The sequence below is a fragment of the Sarcophilus harrisii genome, chromosome 4, assembly GCF_902635505.1.
Source record: "Sarcophilus harrisii chromosome 4, mSarHar1.11, whole genome shotgun sequence".
In the NCBI taxonomy this organism is placed as follows: Eukaryota; Metazoa; Chordata; class Mammalia; order Dasyuromorphia; family Dasyuridae; genus Sarcophilus; species Sarcophilus harrisii.
Genome location: NC_045429.1, coordinates 180,242,674 through 180,270,124, shown reverse-complemented (window position 1 = coordinate 180,270,124; position 27,451 = coordinate 180,242,674). Strand labels below are relative to the sequence as shown.

General features: G+C 32.5%; 1 protein-coding gene across 2 annotated transcripts in view; it reads right to left on the bottom strand.

Annotated features, from left to right (window-relative positions):
* Window positions 1–27,451, bottom strand: part of MAN1A1 (mannosidase alpha class 1A member 1) — a 178,033-nt gene that overhangs the window by 110,654 nt on the left and 39,928 nt on the right. For both annotated transcript variants that reach the window (XM_012549315.3, XM_031964348.1), the window contains exons 3-4: window positions 18,586–18,682; window positions 11,155–11,270 (exon numbers count right to left, since the gene is read on the bottom strand). In XM_012549315.3, the coding sequence (XP_012404769.3) occupies window positions 11,155–11,270; window positions 18,586–18,682 (213 nt within the window). The remainder of the gene's footprint in view (window positions 1–11,154; window positions 11,271–18,585; window positions 18,683–27,451) is intronic.

The window sequence follows — 27,451 nt, the reverse complement described above, 5'->3', positions numbered from 1 at the left end:
AGCTTTAAGACCTAGGTATACATTTTCTAAAACAGGTATCATTACTGCTAGCATTTATAAAGCACTTTTAAGGTTTGCATAGCTTCACATCTTACCTCTTTTGATCACTCAAATGTTCAAAAACTTTAAACAACTTTTTACTGCCTACAAATTAAGCTCCAATCATGATAAACAACTTTTTTTCACAACCTGGTTCTAACCTACCTTCCCAATATCATGGGGTATCTGCAGGGATTCCATTCCAATGTTCCTTCTATTGTTCCTTTTCCATAGTATTGGTCACAAGAGTTAGGTATATACACAGCATTTTTTCATCCATCTCTCTCTCTTTCACAGCTACATCTCAACACATCCATTACTTCTGCTTTGTCACTTTCACATTCTCCTCAACCCGCTGCAATTCTTGTTCCTTTCTCACTACTCTATGGAAATTTGTCTCTCTGGGATCATCTATAATCTTGTTACCAAATCCAAAGTGGTTTTTGAAGTTCTCCCCCTGCCTGACCTCTGTGCATCATCTGCTGACCACTGCAAAGAATCATGGGATTCTAGAATTGGAACAATAGCCACTTAGCCCAAATCATATCCAAAAAAGGATCTCCACTGTATCAGCTAGGTGGTACCCTCACACACATACTAGCAGGGTGGTTCTGGACAAGTCAACTTAAGCCTGTTTACACCTTACTTCCTCATCTGTAAAATGAGATGGAGAAGGAAATGGCAAATCACTCCAGTATCTTTGCTAAGAAAACCACAAATGGGGTCATGACATGTTCAACGTGACTGAAACCATATTGCACTTAAATTTTCTTTTCTGAAACGTGAACACACGCAGTTCTTTCCACTGAACATTAGCTATCACTTATTCAAGGCTCTTGATCATCTTAACTGTCTTCCTCTGGAAAATTCCCAGTTTCTCAGGCATTTTTAAATTGTGGTTTGCAAAAATGAATATAATACTTCTGGCTGTGTGGTTTGAGTAGGACAAAATACAGAAGAATCATAGCCTTTATTCTGCAGCCTCAAAGATGAATTCAGTTCTTCAGTTGTCCTAACACACACAAAAAACTTGTCCACTAAAATGCCATCTAATCATGCTAAAGCCACTAAAAACTTATATAAAATTTACTTTTTGAATCCAATTGTAAATCTTGTATTTATCCTTAATAACTTTTCATAGATTTAGCATGCACTGAAGCATGGTGTAGCAAATAAAAAAACTATCATTGGAACCAAGAATACCTGGAATCAAGTCCTGCCATACTGGCTGAAAGATCTGGGGCAACATCCTTGTGCTTTGGACAATTCTCTAAAAATGTGATCCTGAGAGAAGATGTAGTCATTGCTAAGAGTGTCCTCCTCAAGAGTTTTCTACACCTTTGAAACCAAAGTTCTAGTCCTTATCTCTATCTGTGAAATCTCTAGATTCAATCCCAAACTCAGAATTCTCAAGAACTTTTTGATTCTAGCTCTAAATGTTAAGGAAGTTTGTTTTTTTTTCCTTTCCTGACATTAAGTCTAAATAAGGTGGCTTAATGGGTATTAGATAACATCACTCGGTATCTTTCCCAGCTCTGGATCATCTGCCTTTATCTAAGCCAGGCATAAAAATATGAAACGACATTGGGATAATTATGGGCTTTTGGTTAAGATATCTGGATTAAGGTCATATAGGATCCATTCTCCCACTTTATATCATCCTAGCAATGATAAAGATCAGAATGAACAAAAAACTAAGAAATCTAAAAAAGAAATATCAGTAATACATGTTCAACTTAGAACAGCACAAAAAAGACAGCCAGAAGTTGTGAAGATTGAAACAAATGGGAAACCAGAAATATACTTAGATGAGTACAAGTAAGAAAGAGATAAGAAATGAATTAAGATCTCTTGAGCAAAACTTAATGAGAATAAAAATATCTCAGAAGACCCAGACTCCTGAAAAACTAAAATAGACCAAAAAGAAATCAATAATTTCATGAGACGTTAGGAAATATTAGAATAAGATCAAGAGATTTAAAAAACAAAAGAAATTTTAGGACATTCAGACTAAAAAATAAGAGACCTAGAAAAAAAAAACTGCACAGAAATATCGTGAGATCATCAGATGTGTTAAACACGCCTGGTACCTCAGCCCCCTGCCTACCATATTTCAAAAAATCATTGAAGAAAACTGCCCAGATTTATTAGAACCCAAGAATAATGTGGATATAAAAAGGAATTAACTAAAAATTTCTAAAATGAAAACATCTAGAAATGTCACAGCCAAAATACAGAGCTTTCAGATCAAATAAAATATGGCAAGCAACTAAAAAGAATAAAAACAGAGTTGAGTAGAAACTTTGAAATAAAACATGAGACAGAGAAACATAGAAAAGCAAATGTATTTCAACAACTGGGAAAAGAAAAAATTATTCTTCCAGAACTCTAAAGACTTCATGTTTAAAAAAAAAAAAAAAAAAAAAAGGAATTAAGTAAGAAATTGAGGGCAGTTTTTCTTTTTGAGAAGGTAGTCTTGAGAGGAAAGAAGAGAAAGAAAAATGTAGAGGAAAAATTACGGAAAAGGGAGATTGCTATTCCTCTTAATTGGATTTTATGAGAAGATGATACAAAAATAATTGGAATAGTTGTTCTTTGGGTATCACATGTGCTTTAGTCACATCTGAAACAGAAAAAGGAATAGTGAAAACTTACATATAGTCACACCTTCACCCACCTCTACTACCTATCTCACACACATATACATAGGTTTGTTTTACAAAAACACTGTACTAAACTAAACAGGAAAACAGGAGTTTTAATAGGGATGAGAATGACAAGAAAAACAAACTTTATCTTTTGGAGAGTGGATCAAAAGATTGGCAATAACCTAAGAACAATTGATGACTTCTGGAAGAGAGAAAGAGAGTAAATGAAGTGCAAGCTTATTGCATTAAAGATCACTAACGTTGATCACAATCCTTTTCTTTTACTACCTTACCTATTGTAATGGGAGGGGGAGATATGGTGTAGGTGATATTTAGCAATCAGAACTATAAATGTTAGCAGGACAAATTCATCCAGAAAACAGAAAAGAATAATGGAATGAATTAGAAATCCATTGAATTAGAGCCCAACAATAAGCTGTTTATAAAAATCACACTTGAAACATAACAATCCACAAAAAGTTAAACTGAGGGATTGGAGATGAATTTATATTTCATGGAAACTAAAATAAGATACAAATAATAATAACAGACAAGACAACAGTAAAAGTAAACCTGGTTAAAAGAGAAAAAGAGGAACATTACATTATACTTAAAGGCTCATGCTGCCAATGCAATATCAATATTTAATATATAATCTCAAAATGGTAACGCATTTAAATTCATAAACAAAAAATTAATTAAATTGAAGGTAGAATTAGATAGCAGTTTGATAAATTAGGGACCTCACTATACATTTAAGGATTGAATAGGACTTTAGGTAAATTTTATATGTATAGCTTTCCAATGATTAATGAATGGAAATAAAAAGATATATAAATATATGCAGCTGAGCATAGAATTTTTACAAAAATTAATCATATGCTAAGGCAAATAACCTCAAATATAAATACAGAAAACCAGAAATATTAAACACAATAAAAATATAACCAATAAAGGACTTTTGAACAAAGAATTTAAAATTACATGGAGATGAGTTAATTAAATCCTAAAGAATTGATTGATCAAAGAACAAGTCATAGAAACAATATATAATTTCATCAAAGAAAATAACAACATTGAGACAACATACCAAAACTTTTGGAATGCAGCCAAAGTAGTCCTGACAGGAAAATTAATCTCTAAACACCAATATTCACAACAGAGAGAAAGAAGAGATCAATGATTGAGCATAAAACTAAAACAAACTACAAAAGCAACAAATCAAAAATTTCTAACAAAAAAGAGAAAATTTGAAAACCAAAGAAAATATTAATAAAACTGAAATAAAAACCACTTAATTGAGAAATAAAACTAGGAGTTAGTTTTCTAAAAAAAAATTTTTTTTAAATAGATAAATGTTGTGAATCCAATTAAAAAAGGGAAAACCAAATTATCACTATCAAAAATAAAAATCAGCATTCATAACAAATAAAGGAAATTATAGGAATCTTTGTCAACAAAATAGCAAATGAAATGGGTTAGTATTTATAAAAATATAAAGTGCCCAGAATAGTAAAAGGAGAATTTAAATAACTCAATCTCAGAAATAATTGAATAAGTTATGAATGAATTCCCAATTTTTAAAAAAAGGATCCAATATATTTACAAGTGAACTGTAAGTAACATTCAAAGAACAATTAATTCTAATATCATATGGACTATTTGCAAAAATAGAAAAAGAAAGGATCCTACCAATCTCCTTTTATGATACAAATATGGTCTTGATACCTAAACCAGGGAGAGACAAAGAGAGAAAGAAAACTATATACCAATATCCCTAATGAATACCAAGGCAGAAATATTGAATAAAATATGGATTATATTGGCATTGTATGATTGGTTTCATAATAAGAAAACTATAACTATAATAGGCCATCTTATAACAAAGAATAAAAATCCTAGGATTCTATCACTAGATGAAAAGAAAAATTCTTTTGTCAAAATACAGTATCTATTACTGATAAAAAAAAAAACAAAACTAAAATTATAGGAATAAAATGAACCTTTAAAAAAATGTGATAATAATATCTCTTCTAAAACTAAGATTATACATTTCATGCAATGGAGAAAGCATAAAAGTCTTTTTAATAAAAGGGATAGAGTAAGAATTTTCATTATTACTATTTGATAAAGTTCTAGAAAGTCCTACAAAACAAATAAGAAAAATAAATTAAGGTAGCATAGTAAAAGAGGAAAGAAAATGATCACTTCTTGCAGATGATCATGATATTCTTAGAGAACCTTAGAGATTCAACTGAGAAATTCATTAGAATGAACAGCTTCAATAAAATAAGAGAATGTAAAATGAACCCATAGAAATCTTCATCCTTTCAATATATTACCAACATAAACCAACAAGAAAGAGAAAATGCATTCATTAACTATAGAATGAATACAATTAGTAAATCTAAGTACTGAGACACAAAGGAAATCTATGATTACAATTATAAAGCACTCTTAATAGAAATACAGACCTAAATAACTGAAAAAATATTAATTGATTATACTGAAAAAATATTAATTGACCATAATAAAAATTGACAATATTATCTAAATTAATTTACTTATTTAATGACATACCAATCAAACTACCAAAAGATTACTTTATAGATAGAATTTTTTTTTCCTGAGGCAGTTGGGTTTAAGTGACTTGCCCAGGGTCACACACATCTAGGAAGTGTTAAGTGTCTGGGACAAGATTTGAATTCAGGTTGTTCTGACTTCAGGGCTGGTGCTCTATCCACTGTACCACCTGGCTGCCCCTAGATAGAATTTTTTTTAAAAATCCATCTGGAAGAACAAAACAAAAACAACAACCACCACAACAAACCTCCCCTCCCTCCCTCCAATTTTAAGATCTCAATTTTAAAAAGTGCAAATGATGTAGACCTAACATTCCCACATCTCAAACTGTATTACTGCATTGTGGTCATCAAAACAATTTAGAACTGGTTAAAAAAGAAAGGTAATCATTTGGACAGTTAAGCACAAGATTTAGAAATATATTCAGAAATACACGGATATAGTGTAATAGTATCTGATAAAGATAGCCTCAACTGGTGGAAAAACTCACTAATTGACAAAAACTGCTGGGAAATCTAGAAGGCTGTCTGGTTGAAATTAAAGTTAGACCAACTTTTTAAACTATTTAGGTGACTCAGTGGATATGGCCCTACATTTGAAAAAGGAAACTATTCATTTCAATCCTGGCCCAGACACTAATTGGGTGACTTTTATGATCTTCAAGGTTCTCTTCTTGTTCATCTTTTCTTCTTTCCATATATTCTATCGCTTAGAATCACATCCATTTCAATTACCACCTCTACACAACTAATTCTCAAATATTTATCCAGCGTTGGCTGATTTGGTGTTAGCTCTGACTACTCTCCCTTATCTACTTCTCATACAATTAAGCTTTCATCAATTTTTAGTGATTACCTTCCCACATCATTTTTCTAATCTGTTACCTTCTTTCTGTTGCACCATTATAGGACCTAAGTACAAGTCCTCATTTCATCTTCCACTCTCATCTTCCCAATCCATGTTTCATAGTACTGATGTGCTTATTTTCTGTATACATTTATTTAGTTATGCAACTCCTTCCTTTGATAATAAATCTTCAGTGGCTTCCAATTGTAACAAGTAGACTTCTTTTGTCAGGTATTCACGGTCCTCCACAATCTGACAAAGCTACATATTTCTAGCTTTATCTCATCATAAATATTTTAACCTAACTGATCTCCAAACTGATCTCCCTTTACTTTTCTGCTTCCATGCCAGGCAGTATGATATGTGGACAGAGTAGAGAGTAAAGAAAGTCTCAAGTTCAAATCTGATCTGAGATAATAAATTTGTGGTCAGAAAGAAGTAATATAACTTCTCTAGCCTTCTAAATGAGGAAGTTGGACATAATGGCCTCACAGTACCTTCCAAATCTAAATCTGTAATTCTATTATACTTTGCTAATGCTTTCCTCTGTGTCTGGAATTGCCTCTTTTTCCTGCTTCATATAACCTTTAAAATCTAACTAAAATGCTCTTGTCCACATGAGGTCTTTTCTTTGCTAATCTCATTAACTGTATTCCTCCTTATACTTCACATAATATTACTTTGCTCTACACATCCTAATAGACTTGGAGAGTAAGGACTACATCCTTATCTGTCTATATTTTTTTATTCTTAGGATCTTGCTGAGGGCTCCTTCAGAAACAGATGTAATTAACCATTTGTTGCATGGCAATAGGGTCAAGAATTATGAAACATGGCCTAGCCCCAGATTTATATTCTTAATAACTTTATGTATCCTTAAAGAAATTCCTTAATTTGATTCTCAGTTTCCTAACTTATAAAATTGGGCTAATAATAACTATCCCACAAGGTTATTGTAAAGAATAAATGAGGTACATAATATTTGCTTTGTAACTGTAAAGCTTTTGCTCTTATAAAAGATCATATATAGGTAAGCTGCTATAATTAAATAAATCCAACTCATCCTTCAAAACCCCAGTCAGATTTCACTTCCTTATTAACCCTTTATTTCCTGATCATTCCAATGTGAAATTACTTCTCCCTTCTTCTTATAATGGATATGGCAATTAGCCATATATTATTTTGTGATATATTTTCTACTGTTTTCTTGATTTAGTTTTTTAATGTTAACTTCCTATGGTAGGTCCTATCTTTATCTAGACCAGAGATTCTTAATCTTTTTTGTGCCATGGACAACCTTGGGCAATCTGATAGAATCCAAGTACGTTCAGTAAGCCATTATACTTAACACTTTAAGGTTTACATTTGTTTTACATATTATCTCTTTTGATCCTCTCACCAACTCTGCAGAGATTAGAACTATTATTTTTTTCTAGGCAAATAAACTTTGTTTATTTAATTAATATTTTTGATTAGGACTATTATTATCCCCATGTGATAAAGAAACTTGAGACTGAGAAGTTGTGTGACTTGCTCAGGGTCACACATATACTCGTAAGTATATTTGGGTCTTCCTGATTCAAGTCTACAGCTCTATCCACTATGCCACCTAGCTGTCTTATGCTAACTCTCCGTACAGAGAGAGAGAGAGAGAGAGAGAGAGAGAGAGAGAGAGAGAGAGAGAGAGGTAGGTAGGTTATTTCTCTCTAGTATTTAATAATAATTGAATCAGAACCAAAGGTTTTTCTCCTTTGGTATTGCCTCATCATACAATGAGAAGATTTATCTGGGTCAAGATCTAATCAGACAATAAGAAATTCTAAGTTGGGTTAATGAGAAGATTCCAGCTCACTGTGTTTACTCAGACAGATCTGGGAAAATATGTTGCTTCTTCCTTTTATCAAGTGATATGAAAATTACCAAATCTCTGACCAAGATTTGGGTGATTCAAGTTCTGTACTCCCAAATTCTCACTGCAATATAACCCAATCCCTCACTGTTAATATTCGCTCTCTGATTAATTGTTAACCAATCAGAATTGATTGGATCTTCAAGAACATCTGCCAAAGGCAGAAAAACTGGAGATCTTTGGTTTAAAATAGATGGCCAAAGGACCATCCTTTTATTAATAAACATGTTGGCATTAATAAAATGATTAAATTACACAGAAATTATGTCTCAATTTTTAAAAATGCCATATAACCAATTATATTGAAATTTCATTGTCAAACTATTGAAAACAAAAAGTCTGGGGGTTCTAGGCTAAGAACTTTGATTTATATTATAAAGTTCCCGAAGACAGGGACAGAATCCTATTAATTTTTATTCTTCATATTGCATATAGAGTAATGTCTTGCATGTAGCAAGTACTCAAAAAATAGCTGCCAATTTGTTTTTCTGTGAAAGGGATGGATGGAGAAAGCCAAAAGAGAAACTCACATTTATTGAGGGCATAAACCTTGAAAAGCTATTAAGAATAGAGAGACAGATTGGGAATAGGAACACAGACATGAAAGGGAAGCTAGTTAATCATAATTAACATTAACCACTATACTTAGCCTCAATTGACCATTCTCTAGTGCAGAATTCATTATAGCACAGACCTTGAATCTGTCCTCCAGTTTGGGATTTCACTGATGTTATAAAACCGTCTCTCCTACTCCCAGGTACAAATCATTCCTATGAATTTAAGTATGTCTTGAAGTCATTTGAACTGTGTACTATTGATAATGCAAACACAGTCTGATTATTGTATGAAAGACTCCTCTTCTCCAACTACTAATTTCTCAGTTCTTTTAATTTCCCTTTCTTTGAAATGGGGTGATGACTTAGAAAACTCTTTTGGTATTAATAGGACGATGTTAAATTGCCAGGACAAACTTTAATTAATGAGAAAAAGTTTTTGTATCTAAGCTCTCAGAACAAAGTTTGAAATTGTGTTAAGAGTATACATTACGTTTTTTCTTCTTTTCACATAGGGACTTAATTTTAACCAGGAAAACTCAATATGAAACCATCTCTCTTGCTTCCAGGTACAAAGCATTCCTATAATTTTAAACAACTTTTGAAATTATCTGAGCTTTGTACTTGATAATGCAAAAAAAAGAAATCTAGTTATTTTTCTGTAATTAAAACTCAGTTGAATTTTAGCTATTGGTTCCATTATCTATGAAATTTATTAAGTTTGTCAAAACATTCCCTCTTGTTAAAATATCCTTTTAAAGGATAAGTAAAGACTTAAGTTAAAAAAAAATAATCAAAAGGGGCAGCTAGGTGGCACAGGGGATAGAGCACCAGCTCTGAAATCAGAAGGACCTGAGTTCAGATCTGGCCTCAGACACTTAACACTTCGTAGATGTGTGACCCTGGGCAAGTCACTTAACCCTAACTGCTTCAGCAATAACCAAAAGATACTCAGTTGTATTTTTTATAATATAATTCCCTTATCATTTGTTAAAATTTTTGACATTGTAAATCAAAAGCAGAAGTGTTTGTTTATGTAAAAATAAATTTTCATAAAATGAAACGTTTATCTTGCTTAAGTCAGTTTATAATAAGAAAATTAAAAAAAAATCATGTTATAATAAAAATCATTTTTACAGTTTATATTTTTGGGAGGGGAGATGAAAATCACAGGGTAAGATTTAAAGTTCTAACAACAAATAGCATTTTAGCTGTAATAAAAAAGATCTACAAAATACTACTTAACTTTATAAACTGAGGAGGAAACCTATGATTAATTGATTTGGAAAGTACTTATATGTATTATAGCAGAAAAAACAAAGCAAAACTAATATCTGCCCCACTGGAAAGTTATTCAAAAGGAAACCTCACAATTTTATTACAGGCCAAACAAATATGCTTTTCTCAGTTCAACAATTCTCACATACATGAAGAACAAACTATACCAGTGGGTAGAGAGATGGTGACTGCTTTCCAATATAATATGGCAAAGAGCTTAGTTGTCTCCACAAAGCCTAATGCTGTGTCAGCAGTCCAGACTATTTTGCCTCCTCTTTAGCCAGCATGGTTTTGCCATTAAATTAGGGAACCAAAGTTCAAGTACTATCTTCATAAGAATACCCTCCTTTTACTTTTCTTTAGATTTTAGAAAAAATCTCAATTTTATTCCCTCTTATGATATCTGATAATGGAAAATGAATATTTTCTCTTGGGCAGAAAAATTAGCTTTAAGGGGAAGAGACTACATATATAATTACAAAGCTAACTAAAACTACATTCAAGTAACTACCATAATACAGTAATAACCCCCCTCCCTCCACTATTCTTCATCGTCTTAATATGTTTTTGTTTTGTCTCCTTAAGTTGGAAACTGCCATGTGTTAGAGTAAATTATGTAGTGGCTTTTGAGATCATTACAACAATGATTACAGCTAGATTTATATAAACCTTTAATTTTTACAAAGCATTTTGAGTATGATCTCATTGGATCCTCACATCAGTCCTGTGCAAGAGGTGCTATTATTACCTTTGTTTCATAGATAAGAAAACTGAGACTCTGATTTATCCCAGGTCACATGTCTAATAAGTGACTGAGAAGGAATCTGAATACAGAACTTGAATTCAAGTTACCAGTACTTTATTCACAGCTTCACCTAGTTATACTTTATAACATAAAAGAAATTCTTGTGATTTTACTTTATGGCTATTTTCATTAGATATGATTTGACTCTAATTCTAGTTGCAGTTCTGATTTTATTTCATGGATGCTAAAATTTTGATCCACTATCGTTATTTTTGTGTCATCTTTTTTCTTCTTTGGTAAGAGCTTATTTATGAAAGACTTTATTTATTCCTAAACCACACATATGTCTGGGAGAAGTAGGGAAGGCAGGTTCAGAATAACAACTTTCCAATTTGGGAATAAACCAATGTTGAAAAAGATGATATAAGAAAATGCTATGATTTGTTACTGCTAGGGTTTAGTATAACACAACAGATATTTTACTACACAATGCCAGCTCATTTTAAAAGGATAGAATTAACAAATAATCATGCTAACTTGTATTTAACTTACCACATTAAAATCTAAATTTTTTTCAATCCATTCTTTTGCTTCTTTGAATTCGTCTTTCATTTCCATTATAAAAAGAGTATCTAGGGCATCAACTATTGTAGCTCCTTGAATGTTGCCTGAAAATAAAAGAAAATTATTTATTTAAAAAAGTGTGCTTTACAGATAGAGCTAATAATTTAACCATATCTTGAAATTAAAAGTCTCTTTAGTCAGCAATACCCATTCAAATCAGCTAGTGGCTAATATGAACTATATAATTAAAACCTTTCAAGCGAGGAGAGGTTAATTTTGAATTAAAAAATACTAATGCTTCATGATCACATCCTGAAATTCTCTTAAAGAACCAAAAGTAAATATATAGGTCAGATATCAAATCTGAAATCAAAACAAATACAGTGTAAGATTAAGAATTGGAAACATGCTTACTGTTTTCCTATATAAAATAAAAGACTTTACTTTCTGATTTGTCTATATTGAACAAATATTGACCCTCAAGCAAATTCAGATTAAATCATTAAAAATTCAAATGAAATTATATGAAATCACACCTGTACATTATAATACACATTATAAAGCTAATATGATCTAAATTACATAGTATTAGAAGGCAATATCAGAAATCTGGGATTGGAAACAAATGCATTTAGTTTAACTTCCTTCATTTTTCATATGAAAAAACTGAGGCCCATGCAAGTTAAATTAGCAGTAAGTATCATATAGGATTTGACAACCCAGAAATCTGTCTCCAAAAGTCAGTTTCTTTGTACTACACAAAGGACTGTGTTCTGAACCAATATCCTTATTTTACAGATGAAGAATTGAGAACCAGAGAACTTAAATGACCTAACCAAAGTACTAAGTGGCAGAGACAATTCTCATTCCAAATACAGTGCTCCCCCCTTCTCTACAATTCACCATGTTTTAAGACATTATAGCTACTAAAGCAAAATGAGCTTTATTCAATAGAGAATAAATGAACCAATTTAGGAAAGAGAAAAAAAAGAATTAACCTATTTCTACCTCATGTATCTTGAACAAGGTCAGTACCTTGTTCATTCCCATGTAAACTTTCTAAGAAAATATGAACATAGTCAATGCTCAAGTAACCATGTCAATGGATTAGAACACAGCAAAGAAAATAAACATGTATAAATGGTTTGTCAGCAATATGCTACCATGTTCAGGAAATATAAAATGGTATTCACCTTATGCAAAAATGACTTCTAATACTGATAATCTGGAACTGTTTATTCATCAAGAATTGTTAGACTAGAAAGAGAGCAAGTATTTTTATTCTGTAGGGGAATGAAAGAGGGACTATAAAAGTTTATTCTCTAATTCTAATGCAGGGCCCAAAATATGAGTGATCAGTATTCTGGAGAACAAAAAAGCTGCATTTATTAATGTTACACTCCAAATGGGAATTCAAAAGTAAACTTTCACAAACCAAATACCAAGAAATTAATACAAGAAAATGCTAATAGTAGAATTTCCAAATGTTTTACAAGCAAAAACATCACTTAATTCTAAATCTAATCTAAAAGAAAAAAAGTTAATTGGTAGGACATCTTTGATGAAATACATTTTAAAACCTAATTCTTTTTTTTTAATTAAGGCAATTTTATTTTAAAATATAACCATTTGGGGATACTGCTACAAAAGAAAAAATGATTTCAAAATAGGAACTTATCAATTATAATTTTTCACTGAAATATCAATTATAAATTAGGCCTTTCAAAGAAATATTTTAATTTTCTAGTTTCAATTCAAGTACAATTATCTGGTCTCTTCTTTCTTTTGCTGTTTTGGTTGATTAGAGAAATCTTTGTGGTAAATACAACCATTACTTCTTTTCATCTTTAGGAAGGATTTGGTAAATTTAAGTAAATGGCAAAGTTGAGATAGTAGTGGTAGCTTCTAGTAATAGTAATACTAAGTAATTTATATAGCACTTTAAGATTTGCAAAGCATTTTGGAAATATATCATTTTATCCTCACAGCTTACATGGGAGGTAGGTACTATTAAGTCTATTTTACAGATAAGGAAACAGGTATATAGATATTAAATGACTTGTCTAGAATCATATAATTACTAAGTGTCTGAGGCCAAATATGAAGAAATGTCTTCTTGATTCCAGGTTCAATGCTTTGTTCACCCCACCATTAGCTGCCTTGTGTATCATTCTTAAAATTGTCTTAATGAAATGACCAGATTTTTTTTTTTTTCCTCACTGAAGAGGAGAGCTGGACACAGAAAAACAAAATCTTATCATGAGGTTATGCATATTCTTGGAGAAGTTTGAAACTAGAACTCATTTTAAAATGTCTCCTCTTTATATATAAAGAAAGAGTGACATTTTAATCTATATATGTCCTTGGGAAAGCAATATGGTGCAGCAGAAAGGTCAATTTGGAGTCAGAGGTTCTTGAATCTAAAACCCTATTATGTTATTCTCTGCTACTTGTGAGACTTGAGATCAAAAATTAACGAGATACCACTACACACTTGTCAGATTAGTTAGAATGACATGGAAAGATAATGCAGAATGTTGGAGGGAAAGTGGGAAAACTTGGACACTGATACATTGTTGGTGGAATTGTGAATATATCCAGCCATAATGGAGAATGATTTGGAACTATGCTCAAAAAGTTATCAAACTGTGCATACCCTTTAATCTAGCAGTGTTACTTTGGGCTTATATCCCAAAGAAGGGAAAGGGGCCTGTATGTGCAAGAATGTTTGTGGCAGCCCTCTTTGTAGTGGCCAGAAACTGGAAACTGAGTGGATGCCCATCAACTGGAGAATGGCTGAATAAATTGTGGTGTATGAATATTATGGAATATTATTGTTCTGTAAGAAATGACCAGCAGGATGATTTCAGAAAGGCCTGGAGAGACTTACCTGAACTGATGCTGAGTGAAACGAGCAGGACCAAGAGATCATTATATATTTCAACAACAATACTATATGATGTTCAATTCTGATGGACGTGGCCATCTTCAACAATGGGATGAACCAAATCAATTCCAATAGAGCAGTAATGACTTGAACCAGCTACACCCAGAGAAAGAACTCTGAGAGATGACTATGAACCACTATATAGAATTCTCAATCCCTCTATTTTTGTCCGCCTGCATTTTTGATTCCTTCACAGGCTATTTGTACACTATTTCAAAGTCTGATTCTTTTTGTACAGCAAAATAACTGCTTGGACATGTATACATATATTGTATTTAACTTATGCTCTAACATATTTAACATGTATTGGTCAACCTGCTATCTGGGGGAAGGGGTAGGGGGAAGGAGGGGAAAAGTTGGAACAAAAGGTTTTGCAATTGTCAATGTTTAAAAATTACCCATGCATATTTCTTGTAAATAAAAAGCTATAATAAAAAAAAAAATGAATGAGTTAGACTAGATGATTTCTTAAATCCCATCTGGCTCTCAAGCTTATTTCCCCATCAGAGTAAGGTTAGAAGCTCTATCTTAACCAAGTTTGAGGATAATTTGTTTCTAGCACAAGACTTTGCACCCAGTAGGCATTTAATAAATATAAAAGTGTTCTGGAAGAGTTGCTATGTTCTTACTAGTAGAGAGTAACATTGAAGAGGAAAAAGTTCTAAAAAGTTTTCCTAAAAATTATTCTGAAATTATTTTACTCCTCTAAAAAATTGCTTTGAAAGTCAATTCTCAAAACAGCCTATAATTATGCAGAAAAGATAATCACTTTCTAAGAATCTACACATGATGAAGAGTTTATTGTTTTTCATTTTTCTATTAGGTAAAGGATTTTGCTAATATTCTTTGATTAAAGAATTAACAACAACTTCACCAATACAATCATAAAATATATAAGTTGTAAAAATTTAAACTTCATAGTTCTGGTTCCAGTTCTGGTTGACAAGAGAAATCTTTGGGGTAAACAAGTTATGCTAAGACATTAAAATAAAGACCCACTCCATACATCTAACCTCTATTTGAAGACAAAGTAGTAAGCGCTATGGAAGTTGTATGTTCTTTCCTCAAAGTAAATTATTATTATTTTAAAAAACAAGTTCTATTGCATGTTCTACAATAACTTTCACAGAACAAAACTAAGAACACTTCATGTCTATATAAATTAAACAAGTAATGGAAAATTATAATATTTCTCTAGATCAATATAAATTTTAATAAATAAATATTTCAAGATATTTCTAGAAACAAAAAAAGTCTTTTGGATAAGAAATTCAGTACCAATTTTGAAGTAACTATGATTTGTAGAATAAAATTCCAAAGCAGTATTAGAGAAATTTTTGAAAATTAATCAATAAATAAAAAACAAAAACTTTTTAAAAAAAATCATATTCTTAAGCATTCAAAATTTTTCACTTTGATGAATTTCTATACAAAGCTACTTGGGAGAGAGATATGTCAAAAGTTCTGGGACAAATCATGTAGGATTCCAATTAAATCGAATCTATAAGCATTATAATCTCAGCATGTTAAAGCTCTACAATGATCAGGAATAATCAAATATTCCAGGTATGAGGTGAGTTCAATAACAATGAGTAAAACATTATGCCTTTTTACTATGATGATCTTTGATTTATTGCAGTAATATATCTTAGAGCAGAGATCAATGACATTTCCTATCCTGGGCGTTACTAATGAGATTAAGAAATATTTACCTATTAATTACAATGAGGGCTATGGCAGAAACTAAGAAAAAAAGGGAAAGAAAAGAGAATATGCATGAAAAAAAGAAAGTTTGAGAAGAGGAAAAGGAAGATACAAGTCAAAATGAAGAAAAAGAAGAGAGAACGGGAAAAGTTCAAGATAAATTACTTCAGATTTTTAGTGGCACCAAAATCATTGATCTTAAATGTGATGGTATATATAATGGAAATTAAAAGCCTTCATAGAAAAGCTTATAAACCTACTTTATAAAACAATCCATTGTCATACCTCCTTCCTAAACTCTAAGATACCATATACTTCTAAGATAAAGGCCTTATCTACAACTTGCATTGCCTTGTGTTTGTTTATTTATTTGTTTGGGGTATGAGTTTCTCATAGCAGCATCTTGAAAAGTGTAATGGGCTGAGCTTGAGTTGATGCACTGAGGTCCCAAGTTGTGAGGCTAACTAGTAATTGGGCTATACTCTATTAATATACATGATTGGATAAAGAATGGTCTCTGCCCACTCTCCGTGCAAGTCCTGATGTGTTGTATAGGAAATGACGATTTTGGTGGGTGGAGGCAGAGAGAGAGACAGGAAGAGAAGCTGGGGGAGATTGGGCCTGGGTTCGAGACTCTGAGGTGCTGGTTGTGTGGCTGCTGGTCGAGCTAGCTTCTTGACTCAGCTGCACACATTGCTATCGCCAATTCTCTTCCATCTCCGATCTTTCTTCACTGAGAATAAAGACTGACGATTTTCCCCTAACCCGACTTCCTGTCTCCTGCTGATTTAAAAATACACGATCTTCACAGGAAAGAGCATGAAATTTCTCGTCAGATTATTCAGAAGTGCTGCTTACCATGTGTGACTTTGGAAAATTCAGATAACTTGTCCATACCTCAGTTTCCTCATTTGGAAAACAAGAGATTGGACTAAGATTTTTTAAAACCTAAATTCTATGATCTTGATTTCCATTGGGTAGATTTTGTTGAAAAGAAAATCCTTAAAAAAAAAAATTGTGTTACAAAAAATACCATAGTATATATATTGTTCAGTTGTTTCAGTCATGTCTGACTATTCTTGATCCCATTTGGAATTTCTTGGCAGAGATATTGGTATGGTTTGCCATTTCCTTTTCCAGCTTATTTTACAGATGAAGAAAACGAGGTAAATAGGGCTAAGTGACTCACCCAGGATCAGATTGTAAGTGTCTGAAGCCATATTTAAATATACAAGGATGAGTCTTGCCTGACTTTGGGCCTGGCACTACACCACCTACCTGGTTTATTGTATGTTTGGGGACAGAGAGAAGGGGAGGGGATGAGAAAAACAGAGATATAGACAGAGAGAGCACAATAATATACTGGAAAATTGTGATGAATAGATTCAAATGATAACACAATGAATTAACTGAGCTATACAAGGCTTCATTTGAACATTCATAACACACAATCTATATTGTTTGCTTATTTGCTTCTTTGTGTTAATTTAATTGAAAGCCAAACACCGACATCATGTATGTATACTTTGTAAAACAACAAAATAAAATCCATGTAAAACAGGTTTGCAAATATAAATTAATGATATTTCATAAATAATCCTTAACAAAACAAAATCCTACTTCAACAAAAAAATGTGGATAGTCTGTCTCTTAAAATTAATCATGTTAATAAGGAAATGTGACCTGTTTAAAGTTCTATAAGATTTGATTCTCTGCTGCCTAAAGAAATTTTCCTTTGTCCATCAAGGGACCATGCTCAGAAGTCACTTTCTATTCTGAGGCTAATTTGATTTTAGATTAAAAAGAAACCTACTCAATTTTCAGAGCCCTGTGAAACTCTATACTCAGTTTCCTGATTTTGAAAACCAAAGAATAGCCCATTCCTTAAACCCACCTCTCTAATAACCTCATCCTGTTTCCTCCTCAGAATCCTCTCAGGAAGAAATAAACAAGAAAAGTAGTTCTGGGGGTTGAGGGAAGAAAAAAGGGAGGAAGGGAAAAGGAGAAGAGATAATCATCATAAATAAAATAAATATTACAATACTGTTTGATTTATCATATTTTCTTAACACAAAGTATAAAGGACAACATGTACTTAATGGCAGAACTAAAAATTATGGAGGAGTACCAATACACCGGTCCTCAATTCCTTCTGTTGATGCTAGACAGAATTCAATTGGTGCATCTAGGAATTGAATCCATTACCCTTGTCCATATCACCAGGTAGCCTAATGTAGCGGAAAGACTGGACAAGAATCTCTCCAATGTCTATTACTAGCGAGGTACCCTTGAATGAATTACTCAGATCTGTGTTTTAGCTTCTTAATCTGTCAAACAGTAATAATTTTTATTAACTACCATATGAAAATTAAAAACAAACTAAATGAAAATCCTTAGAAAATGTAAAGGTGCTACACAAAGGTAATATGAGTAAAATAAGTAACTGAGATATACCTTCCCTTGCAATCCTTGGAATATTAGAAACTAATAATAGGTAGAAACATATAAGATATAACATAAACACATTTTATTGGCTAGACTATTTCTTTTCTTTTCTTTTTTAGATTGACTGCTTCATGTAAAGGAAAGCCATCTTTTGTGGTCAAACTAGATAGAGCTACTAGCAGCTACTTATGTCACTACAAACAACCTTTACTAATTCAATTTTCTATATTTTCTATAAGTAATCCTTATAAGCATATAGAATTACAAATCATATTCAGTTGGGGAAGATTTACTTTCACTAAGTACCAAAGTATGCTACTCACCAAATAAACTACTTGAATGTCCTTTTTTTGATATAGGTTTCAGTTCATTTAATCCCCAGGCGTAAAGTTTATAATTATCCCAAGCATGTTTCATCATCTGAGGGAGAAGAGAAATGAAAACAGGGTTATAATTCATATTTAATAGTTTTATATATAAATGCAATTTTGTCATTTATTGTATATCAGAAAGGAACTAAATAAGTAAAAATTCACTGCTCAAATACATAATGAAATATTTTTAGGTTCACTGAAAGAATTTTAGCACCACGAATAAAACCTATATCCTTTTTAAAAATTTGTTTTGTTTAAATTTCTCTGATCTTTTCACTATTCTCATCCATCCTTCCCTGCAGTCTTGGAGGAAGAGTTGACTTCTTTCCCAAAGCCACTCTCTACCATCCTCTTCTGTAACCAGATCTGCCAATCATATTACCTTTCCTTCCTCTTTCCCACACATATGAAATCTTTCAATGAAATCAAATAAGAACAAATTCTCTTCTGTAAACCTCAAAATATGCTTGGGTGTCTCCAGTCTCTGTTTCACAATTTCAAGCCAACATCCCATTTCATTTCTCCCCTTCATGAAAAATATTCCAAATTCACGGTCTCCACTTTCTTATCATCCAATTCAGCCCTTAATATCTTGTAATCTGATCTCCAAATTTACTGCTCCACTGAAACCCTCCAAGATAATAATAAGCTCCCTGTCACCAAATAAATTGTTTGTTTCCTGACTTCATCCTTTTTGATCCTTTTGTTTGTCTGGATCTCATCAAATTTCTCTCTGACCACTCTATCTACTTCTTCCTCCCTTTGGTTCCTGAATACGGGTATTCTCCAAGGAGCTTATACTTCATATTACTAGCTAAAAGAACTTATATTTCCACTTCAGTATTGCATTAGCACTTGAAACTCATTATATTTATAACTAAACTCATTATCTTTTCTTAAAATCTTAAACTTGCCCCTCTTCCTATCCTCTTAATTTTAGTTCATGGTACCATCATATCTTAAGTCTACGAACATTATTATTATCTTTGACTGTTCCTTTGTTCTCCCCCTAAGAATATAATCAGTTGTCCAAGTTTTATTATTTTTATTTCCATAACATCTATTCCCTTCTTCTTCCCCCCACCATCACCTGATCCCACTATAAACAACATAACTCATGGTCTTCATTTCATTCTACTTAGATTCCTAAATATTCCCCTAATTGATTTCTGACCTAAACTTTTTGTTTTCTCCAGCTCATCTTTCACACTGCTATCTCAGTCATCTTTTTAATGGACTACTACAATCATTATTAGTCCTTTATTTAAAACTCCTGAAACAATTATTCAATGTTCCCCACAACTAAATTACAATCTACTTTTTCAAGCTCAGATCAAACTTGTTCAGTGTGATTTTGTTACTTCTTTATACATTATACATTCCACCCAAGTAAAACTATTCTCTACTTTCATTTCCAATTGTTCTCTCATCCCTGCCCTCCATGATCTTCTTCTCCCAAGAAAGCTTTGAAGATTAAATCAACCTCTTCTACTCTCAAAATAAATCCAAGAACTATCAGTAGCAACAGCAAGACTCAGAAAAATTATAGCCTAAGGCTCTTGTTTTGGCCTTCCCATACAAATATTCAAATGAAAATATAGCTAGGTCTTAATTAGTTCAAATAATTGGTCCTATTAGGCAGTTGCATTATTTGAATTTACCCTGTTGGAAGTTATATATGAAAAAAATTAAAAATAAAAACAAATTCTTAAAAAATATATATTGAGTTGTTCTGAGGTATTACTACACACCTTTCAGGTTAGCTAAGATCACAGGAAAAGATATTAGTAAATGTTGAGGGGGAGGCAGGTAGGTGGTGCAGTGGATAGAGCACCAGCCCTGAAGTCAGGAGGACTGGAGTTCAAATCTGGCCTCAGATACTTAACACTTCCTAGCTGTGTGACTCTGGGCAAGTCACTTAACTCCAATTGCCTCAGCCAAAAAAAAACAAAATGTTGAAGGGGCTGTGGGAAAACGGGGACACTAATTGTTGGAGGAGTTGTGAATTGATCCAACTATTCTAGAGAGCAATTTGGAATTATGTCCTTTGATGTACAGTGTCTCTACTGGACTTATATCCCAAAGAGATCATAAAAAAAGGGAAAAGGACCCAAATGTGCAAAAATGTTTGTGGCAGATCTTTTTATAGTGGCAAAAAAACTGGAAACTGAGTGGATGCCCATCAGTTGGGGCCGTATAAGTTATGGTATATGAATGTAATGGATAACATTGTTCTATAAGAAATGATGAGCAGGATGATTTTAGAGAGAGCTGGAGTGACTTAGATGAACTGATGCTAAGAAAGTAGAATCAAGAGAACATTATACATGCATACATATACATGGCAACAAGAAGATTATATGATAATCAATTCTGATGGATGTGTCTCTTTTCAACAATGAGATAATTCAGACCAGTTCCAATGGTCTATGTTGCAGAGAGCTATCTGTATCCAGGGAGAGGACTTGGGGACTAACTATGGATCATAACATATTTCCATCTTTTCTGTTGTTGCTTGCTTGCTTTTTTTTCCTCCTTTTTTTTTTTTCTTTTTGATAGGATTTTTCTTGTACAGGATGATAAATGTGGAAATTTTTTTAGAAGAATTGCACATATTTAATCTATCTTGAATCACTTGCTATCTAGGGGAAGAGGTTGAGGGGAAAGTGAGGGATAAAAACTTGGAACACAAAATTTTATAAGGGTGAATGGTGAAAAGTATCTTTGCATGTATTTTGAAAATAAAAAGCTGTTATTAAAAATAAATAAATGTGCATGGATAGAAAAAAAAAGAATATTCAGTTTTGAAGGGAGCCCTCAGATTACCCAAATATCAAACACCAGTCCATTATAGATAATTTCACTACTATAATGAATCCATAATTTCAATTTAAGGAATTATTGATTTAGTAGTATGCCTTTGAATGCCTCTCTAAAATGGACAATAGGAAAAGTGTGAGTTTCAGTTATTTCGTTATGCAGGAAAACCAACTTGCCATATAAATCTGCCACAGCTAAATTAAAAAACCGTTCAACAAAAAAGTCAATAGAGACAGATATTCTTTTTTTTAAAAGTAAAAAAAAAAGGAGAAAAATAGCAATTAGGTCTAAATTTCTACACTGCCAAAACACCTTCTTTTTTCCCACTTGTCTTTTTGACAATAGAGAGGCTAAGTTCTGAAGACCATTTGTACTTTCATACTCTTACTCCTCTCTATTACTTTTATTTCAGGAAGTTCAACAGAAGTAAATTAAGGGAGTAAAGTATAGGGTGGGGTAGGAGCATCAATTTTGCTTACATAATGCAAGAGTTAGAATTTGATACATCTCCAACTCTTCAATTTTTATTTAAAGCTCTGAAAGCTGAAGCAAGGAAAAATGTCAAGGTTTAAAAAGTCTGACAGTGCTTTCTATTACATTTTATCAGAAATCATTCAAATGTCATGAAAAATTAACTTTGCAAGAATATTAGGTAAAAACTTTCATACAAAATGTCCTTTTGGGGATAATACTATCAACATTCTTCTTTTCAATCTTTTTTTTTTTTTTTTGTATGTATGCTAGATATAAACACATAAAATAACAACCTAAGGAATTTATTTACAGCTCCTCCAAACTCTCACTTATCAATTATGTCTCTTTCCAGTGTGATATGAACATAAAACGGAATCTGGCCAACACCATTAATCTCAAACATCAACCTATTATAGATAATTTCACCACTAGAATACAATATTTCCAACTTTAAGGGACTATCAAACCTGCATTATGACCCTGAATAATACCAGTAAATGCATTTGGACAATGGGAAGTCTGAGCTTCATGTATTTCACTTTTGTGAATACAAATTGTGGCTCAGTTAAATACAAAAGCAGTCTAACAACAATAACAGAAAAAAGTCAAAAAGAATTTTCTCACATTTTTAACTATTAAAACTCCATAGGTATGAAAAAACTTAAAAAAAAATTTTAAAACTCTTGAATTCCAGATTTTCTTCCCTCTTCTCCCCACACCTATCCCTCTGCATTGAGAATGCAGTAATTGCATACAGGTTATACATAAGCAGCCATGCAAAACATTTCCATAATAGTCATTTTGTGAAAGAAAATAGTTTAAAAAAAAAAAAAACCCAACCCTCAAGAAAAATAAAGTTAAAAAAAAAAAAAAAGCTTCAATCAGTATTCTGACACCATCAGTTCTTTTTCTAGGTATGGTTAATGTTTTTTCCATCAGATTTGTCTTGGATCATTGTATTGCTAAAAAATAGTCATATTACTTGCAGCTGATCATCTTACAATATTGCTATTACTTTGTTGAAAGCTGGTTCACTTTGAACTAGCTCATAAAAGTCTATGCAGGTTTTTTGGAGAACATCCTGTCATTTCTTACAGTATAATAGTATTCCATCATATTCACAAAGTATGAAAAGAGTTAAGATTGCTGCATGTTCTAAACAACAAAATCTATTATGAACACCTACCAATACACCCTAACCTTCACTTTCAAATGATTACACTTTAGGTATACACAAAAGCCCCATCAAACCACAAAACTGTAGGGACTCTAAAAAGCTTCTTACCGGCTAACCTCTCAGCTAATTTCAGAGTTGAAACTCTCTGAAAGAGAGACCCACCTCTTTAACTCCCTTATTTTACAGATGGTCCCCTCAAGGGGTAAAATTACTTGCTCAAGTATATATAGCAGTAAGGAGGGGAATCTGGGCTGGAACTCACACAAGAAATGGAGTTGGGGGACCAAATCCTATGTCTGTCTTTCCCCTTTGTCATGCAGTTTTCTGCTCTTGGGGCTTTAGTGGTACACTGGATAGACAGCTGGGTATAGAGTCAAGAAAATCAAATTCAGTCTTACATAATTATCAGCTGTGTAATATCCCTGGACAATTTAGTCATTTAACCTATATCTGCCTCAATTTTCTGTAAAAGATGGCCCAGATTGTGTTGAGGATCAAATGAAATGTTTGTAAAGGACTTAGCAAGTAGCTAACACATATAACTACTATCAACATGCTATTATTATTAGCTTTCTATCAGTCTTGCTTCTTATATTTATGCAGTCATCTACTTTTTTGTTATCATCTCAATCTTTAGTCCCTCAGTTCTTCCTTTGTCTCTCATCCCACATCTCTGTTGTATCCTTACCTCTCCTCTTCCTATCCAGCCATCTCAGCGATGCTTTTTTCACTAGAATAATGTAAGTTCCATGGGGGCAGGGATTTTTTTCTTTGTATCTCTAGTGTTTAGTACAAGACTCAGCAAATGTCTTATGCATAGCAGAATAGGTAATTTAAAATACTTGTTTATCCACTAAGATTGTCCTATCTGCCTTGCCAATCCTCAGAACCAGGCAAAATCACAATTCACTCTTTTCTATTTTTGTTTTGCAATGACATTTAAAAAAAAATTCAGTTGTACAAGGAGGATTTTTTTTTTAAAGAATAGAACATTAAAGTTAATGCTTTAGACTGAACTCATAATGTCTGAAGCAAAATAACTGTCGGTGATGGGAAATCCAAGGACATACATCAGTCTGTTAAGAAAGAGTAAGATAAGATTCTAACTTTCCAAATTATTGGTGCTCTCTTTGACCAAAGAAAATCAAGATAGGTGTTGAAATCTGCTTTTATATTTCTTCAGGAAAGAATTATTGTTTCAGTTGTATCTGACTTTTCATGGGTTTTATTTGACAAAAACACTGGAGTGCTTTGCCATTTCCTTCTCCAGCTCATTTTACAGATGAAGAAGCTGAGGCAAACTGGATTAAGTGATGACTTCCCTAGGGTCACACAACTAGTAAGTATCTGAGATTAGGTTGCAACTCAGGAAGAGGAGTCTTCCTGATTCTAGACCTAACACTCTTACCTACTGAGCTACTTGGCTGCTCTAGGAAAGAATAGGGGTACTTTAAGACTTAAGTCATTAGTAACTTTAATCACTTTTATGCTTTAAAAGAGTTAAGTCAACATTTCAAATACCCCAATTGGATCCATGTTTCTCATAGATCTGGATATCCCTTCTAAGAATGCATAACATACTTATCTATCAGGAAAAATTATTTTTCCATGTTCTCTCACAAGTGGCCCACCCAACAAGCCAGAAACTGCTCAATTTCTCCCACTCTCTTGATTTTACCATGAATACTTGGGTTGTCCACATTTCAACTGTTGCCCTCACAACACAGCCTACTATACATTTCTGTGACTGATTACATTTTTTATTCCTGTTTTAGTGTGAAGCGTCTCATCAATAATACATTTATCCCTTTCACTTTGCAACTTTCTCTATTGTGGTTTCAATATATTGTGGGTTGGCATAAGAAATTAAATGGGAATTTGGGGGGAGTTTTGCGGAAGCCACAAATGCATGCTTAAGGGCAGATGATATAGGAAAAATTTAGAAACTGAGAAATGCATAAAATATATGAATAGTACTATATAATATCAATATCTTTGAATAACAGCAGTATACTGTATAATATCAACATTTCTTTTAATACCATAAAAATTCAGACTTTTCTAGTACAAAAGGGACAAAATATTTTATGTGAGTTTTCAAGATTGTGGGGGTGTGCCTTTACCTCCCTTAATGAGGAAGGGATAATTATATTATATAGCCTGCGCATACCAACCACGTGACCCTCTTTTGTATTCTGGGTTATAAATACTTTTAATTCTTCAGTTGGATCACTGTTTTATACAGAAATCACTTTTTAAAATTTTATTAAAGCTTCTTATTTTCAAAACATATGCATGGATAATTTTTCAACATTGATCCTTGTAAAACCTTGTGTTCCAACCCCCTTCCCCCCCCCCAAGATAGCAAGTAATCCAATATATGTTAAACATGTGAAATTCTTCTATACATAAGAAATACCACTTTTAGATAATGCAAATATTTTCAGAGAAAATGTAGCAGTTTAAAAAGTACTTTTTTTTTTTGGAAGTTAAAAATGGAGCCTTAAAAAAAGCAAATGATTTAAAAAATATTTTAAAGGAGGGAAGAGATAGATACTTCTAAGACTTATATTACTTAATTTCAACCACAACTAATGTTAAGTTTGAATTTAAGATGAGCTTACATTTATTAAAGAATACAAAACTGAAAACTTATTTGACTTATTGTGGTGTATTATCACCTTACTGAAAGAAGACGTGAAGTCCTCGAGTGGTTTACATAACATGGTGTTATAGAATATTATGGAATTTGTCTGAATTCTTGATAACTTGCATTGTAATGTCTATATGCCATTTGTCATGATTATTTTCACAGACACTATTAAAATGAAGAGTTAGAACATACCCTATATTTTTCAGCCTGTTTTTATCAGTTATAAGTTTCAATAAACTATTTCATGTGATATAATTCTCTGCTTATAGAATACTAAACTTGTTTTATACTAGTTTAAGTTAAATTATTAATAAGGTTGTTATACTCATTACCTTTGCAATAATACACACACACATATACACAATTGTCTCTCATCTGAATACTCAAGGACCATCTCCTTTCCTCCCATTTCAGTATTTTGAGAAGCTACTATAAATACTATGGCACTTTCTAGAATATGCTCTGCCATAGGGCAAAACTTTAGGCCCTCTAATAGATCTCTATACAGCTTTATCATAGGAAACACCAAAAATATCTCTTTATGGCACAGTGAAACTTAAAACTTATCCTCTCTGAATTCATACGGTATTTATTGTTTATCCTGTTGATTTCAATATGCAAGGATTTCTGATATCAGTAGAAAAGATATCTCATGGGTACACAGAATGTTAGAACTAGAATGGATCTATAAAAACTCTTCTCTAAGTTATAGACAAAGAAATGGAAATTTAGAGATATTAGGTGATTACCACAAAGTCACACAGAATGGTACCCATATCCTTTGACTCAGTATTGGTTCCACTATACCATGACCTTGTTTTTGTCTTTTAAAAGACAACCAGTTTATGTATATTTTCCCATATCAAAAGCTCCTTAAAGGAGAGAGGATTGTTTCTGAAACTTTATACTTTATGGAGTTCCTTATACATGGTAGACTTTAAACAAATATTAGTTGGATTCACATTCATTTTGTAATTGAATTGTTTTCAGTTATGACTTCCTTTGAGATTTTCTTCCCAAATAGTGGAGTGATTTCCCATTTTTTCTCCTGTTCAGAAGAGGAAGCTGACATACAGAGTGAAGTGACTTGATTTGCCCAGGGTCACAGAACTAGTGCCTAAGGCCAGATTTGAATTCTAAAAGCTCAGTCTTCCTTATTCCAGATCTGGCACTTTACCCATTGTATCACCTTGCTGCTCTCACTTTGATATAAGAAATATTAACCACCTTGTGTACAAGGGACTTTGCTAGATCCAAATGACACAAGGACAAAAAAACAAAATGAAATAATTCTTGCTCTTAAGGAGCTCACTTTCTAAGTGGACAAAATGTGTAATAATGCATAAATAAGCAAAACACTTTTTGAAGAGTGGATATTAACAAAACTTTGGGAAAGGAGAGTGACGTTAGGGAAGGCAAAATAGAAAAGGTAGCAGCATTTTGCCAACTCTTGAAGGAAGATAAGAATGCAGACAGATGAAGTGGATACATTATGGAAGGAGTTGGCTTATGAAATTGTGGAACAGTTAAGTTTAGTTGGAAGGTAAAATGTATGAGATCCAGTGAAGTGAAACAAACCTGGAAAGGTAAACTGAGTCAGATTGTGGAGGATCTTAAATATCTGTCTAAAGAGTTTATATTTTATCTTAGAGGGAATGGGAATCACTGATGGTTTATAATGGAAGGGAGGG